This window comes from Solanum pennellii, chromosome 4 (assembly GCF_001406875.1).
Source record: "Solanum pennellii chromosome 4, SPENNV200".
Taxonomy (NCBI): Eukaryota; Viridiplantae; Streptophyta; class Magnoliopsida; order Solanales; family Solanaceae; genus Solanum; species Solanum pennellii.
Window position 1 is genome coordinate 70368909 of NC_028640.1, and position 3226 is coordinate 70372134.

Sequence of the window (3226 nt, forward strand, 5' to 3'; positions counted from 1 at the left end):
CTATAAACATGAATCACCAAAAACTTTTACCTTATAATTTCACCTTTCGTGTAACCCAAGTGATAGTTTCTCTTTAGAGAGACAAAATAAGATGAAAATATATCTTTTCTTTGTACGATAATATGTGCAAAGATCTCTACTTCATCTTTTGTCCGGGTCAAAAACTTCGAATAAATTCTACATGCGTAAGTTGTTTTTTCCTGTGAAATTAGGTCTTAGGCCTAACTCACAACCCCGGGAAGAGGATTGTCCAAGCCTTATAAGGAGTCCACCCATCTCATTAACCACCGATGTGGGATTTTTTGTCATTCTTTAACAGTGGGATTTTTTGTCATTCTTTAACACCCCACTTCACGCCCAGTGCTTAACATCTGGTGCATGGACAATTTATCGGGTGAGATGGGCCCTGCTCTGATACCATGTGAAATTAGGTCTTACGCCTAACTCACACCCCAAAAGCTAGCTCAAAGGGAGGAGGATTGTTCAAGCCTTATAAGGAGTCCACCCATCTCATTAACCACCAATGTGGGACTTTTGTCATTCTTTAACATTTTCTGCAAAAATAAAAGGATAATTTTTTTTATACGTACAAAATTTAAAAGTAAACAAATAAAAACTTGAAAAATAGGCAATATTGATTAGTGATTAAGATGCCACTAATTTAAAAGTAGTTTTGTGGTGTATAAACAATTTCAAGCAAAGAATATCCTCAACAGAAGCTTCTTCCAGGTTCTAGGTGATCCCCACTCACAAATAATTGTTACCAATAATGTATATGTACTCCTATTAAATTATATACGTATATTGTCAGTTTAAATAATTTTTTTATATAATTAAATGCTTAATAATGTAAATTTTATGATTATAAAATTAAAATAAATCACTTGTTATAATATATAAACATGACTTGATTGCGTAAAAATTTGACATAGATAGGTATTACAATTCTTTTTCAATATTTTCTTCTATAAATACAAGTTTCAAAATCATTCATCCAACATTATTTCTTTTAAAAAAAAAACAGAATTAAACGCTCTTTTAGTCTTGTCACTAGTCAATATTAAATATTTTCTTCTTGTTGTCTTTTTATTAATACTTCTCCTGATTAACTACTATACTATATATAATATCGTCCTCTTTCTAGCAAACATAATCCACCACCAAAAAAACACAATTTTAATTTCTCATCCTTTCTCAGCTTTATATATTAATTAAAGTTAATTTTTTTGTTTATATCAAAAGCAAAAAATGGGAGTTTCAGGTACACTGGAATACTTATCTGAAGTACTTAGCAACGTTAAGAAGAGCAAGAAAAAGAAACAAATCGCAACTGTGTCCATCAAGATTAGAATGGACTGTGAAGGTTGTGCTCGTAAAGTTAAAAATGCTCTCTCTAAAGTAAAAGGTATATTTATTTTTACAATTTTAAGTTATATATATCGTTACGTATTTTTTATACCAATCAAAAAAATAAATTTCTTCAAATAAGTTAGGGAAAATGCATAAGTAACCCTCAATCTATGTTCAAAATTTCAGAAACACATTTATATTATACTAAGGTTCTATTACTCCTGAACTTATTTTATAAATAATTTTCTATTCCTTTTCAACCTACGTGGTACTAGCTTGAAAAAAAATTAATACGAGTTGAGCCCACAAGATAGTGTCACGTAGGCCAAAAAGGGATAGAAAATTATTTATAAAATAAGTTCAGGATGTAATAGGACCTTAGTATAGTATAAGTATGTCTCGGAAATTTTTAGCATAAATTAAGAATACTGGTACATTTTTTTAAATATAAGTTACTTAAAAGTAAAATCACAATAGTGGTTTCCCTTTTTTTTTTACCTATCATGGCAACTTTACATGTTATAACACGTCTACTATTTATGGTCCACTTACATGTATTTTTTTCGTCTAAGAATTTTCTTTCGTTTTAATTTATGTGACTTGGTCCTGAGTTAGAATAACGTCGAACCAACTTGTGGTTCAATTTTTGAATAGGTGCAAAATCAGTGGATGTGGACTTAAAGCAACAAAAAGCAACGGTAACAGGATTTGTGGAGCCAAAAAAAGTGTTGAAGGCAGCAAAATCGACTGGTAAAAAATGTGAAATTTGGCCATATGTGCCTTATAGTATGGTGGCACATCCTTATGCTGCTGGTGTTTACGACAAAAAAGCACCTCCTAATTTTGTAAGGGCAACTACTGATCCATCTGTTGCTCACTTAAATCCTGTTGAAGAACAATATTCACTTATGTTTAGTGATGAAAATCCAAATGCTTGTAATATTATGTAGTAGTACTTGATTATTAGTATAGTTTTTTTTCCCTTTATTATAAAGTATACTTGATCCTTTGTGTGTATTTTTATTGTACTGTATAAAGAATTTTGATTTGTGAATTAAAAGTAGGAAAAAGGATAAATAGTTTTCCGAACTATCGTATATTGTATGCAGATATCCTTCGTCATACTTTTGAGTGGTATCCATGTGGTCGAAAAACTAGAGTGTATATGCCCTTCACTCTAAAGGAATACTAGGGACATGTGACGCAGTCTCATCTGTCGATTTGATGTTGGGTCGGCGGATAAGATAATGACGCGTGTATGTCCGTTAGTGTAAAGGTATATATGCTCTAATTTTTGGACAGCAAGAGCACCAATATGTCCCAAAAGTATGACGAAAGATATTCACATACTATTTATGATAATTTGAAGATATATTTATTCTTTTGCCGTTAAAAGTATATATCATCATTGTCTAATAAGAGGAGTTTGGATTTCATGAGTCTTTGATTGAATTGATCAAGGTTTAGGTTTAAGTCTATCGGTTTATGAGACAAATCCACTTCTACTTTGACACCTATGTAGTGATATATGATTCGTTTTATCGTGAACTTCTCTTAAATTCTAAATAACTTTTATAATTTAAAAAATTATATATCAATCTTTAAGAATAATTTTGATTTTCGTCAGTTGATGAGATTATTATACTAAATATATTATCATTATAATTATTGATAATTCAGAGCTTTCACTTAATTAATAATTAATAGGAGAATAGATTGATATATAAACTATTAATTATATATCAAACGCAATTAATTTAAATTTGTACGGTACATAGTCAATTAGAAGGGAATTGAACACTTCCTATAATTATAGCTACATTTAGATTTCTTCTAGTTGCACTTTTACTTTAAAATATCATTTTCTATTTCGTTG

At 30.0% G+C, this 3226-nt stretch overlaps 1 protein-coding gene across 1 annotated transcript; it reads left to right on the top strand.

The window, feature by feature from the left end:
- The first annotated feature begins 1006 nt into the window (after nucleotides 1-1006).
- Nucleotides 1007-2410, top strand: LOC107017262 (heavy metal-associated isoprenylated plant protein 24-like). The gene is made up of 2 exons (XM_015217527.2): nucleotides 1007-1405; nucleotides 2005-2410. The coding sequence occupies exons 1-2, from the start codon at nucleotides 1249-1251 to the stop codon at nucleotides 2298-2300; spliced, it is 453 nt and encodes a 150-aa protein (XP_015073013.1). The 5' UTR covers nucleotides 1007-1248; the 3' UTR covers nucleotides 2301-2410.
- Nucleotides 2411-3226: the final 816 nt, after the last annotated feature.

Excerpts from the sequence above, each read along its gene's own strand:
- LOC107017262 (XM_015217527.2), top strand. The coding sequence starts at position 1,249 with ATGGGAGTTTCAGGTACACTGGAATACTTATCTGAAGTACTTAGCAAC. Across the intron at positions 1,406-2,004 it reads TGCTCTCTCTAAAGTAAAAG|GTGCAAAATCAGTGGATGTG; the intron begins GTATATTTATTT and ends ATTTTTGAATAG.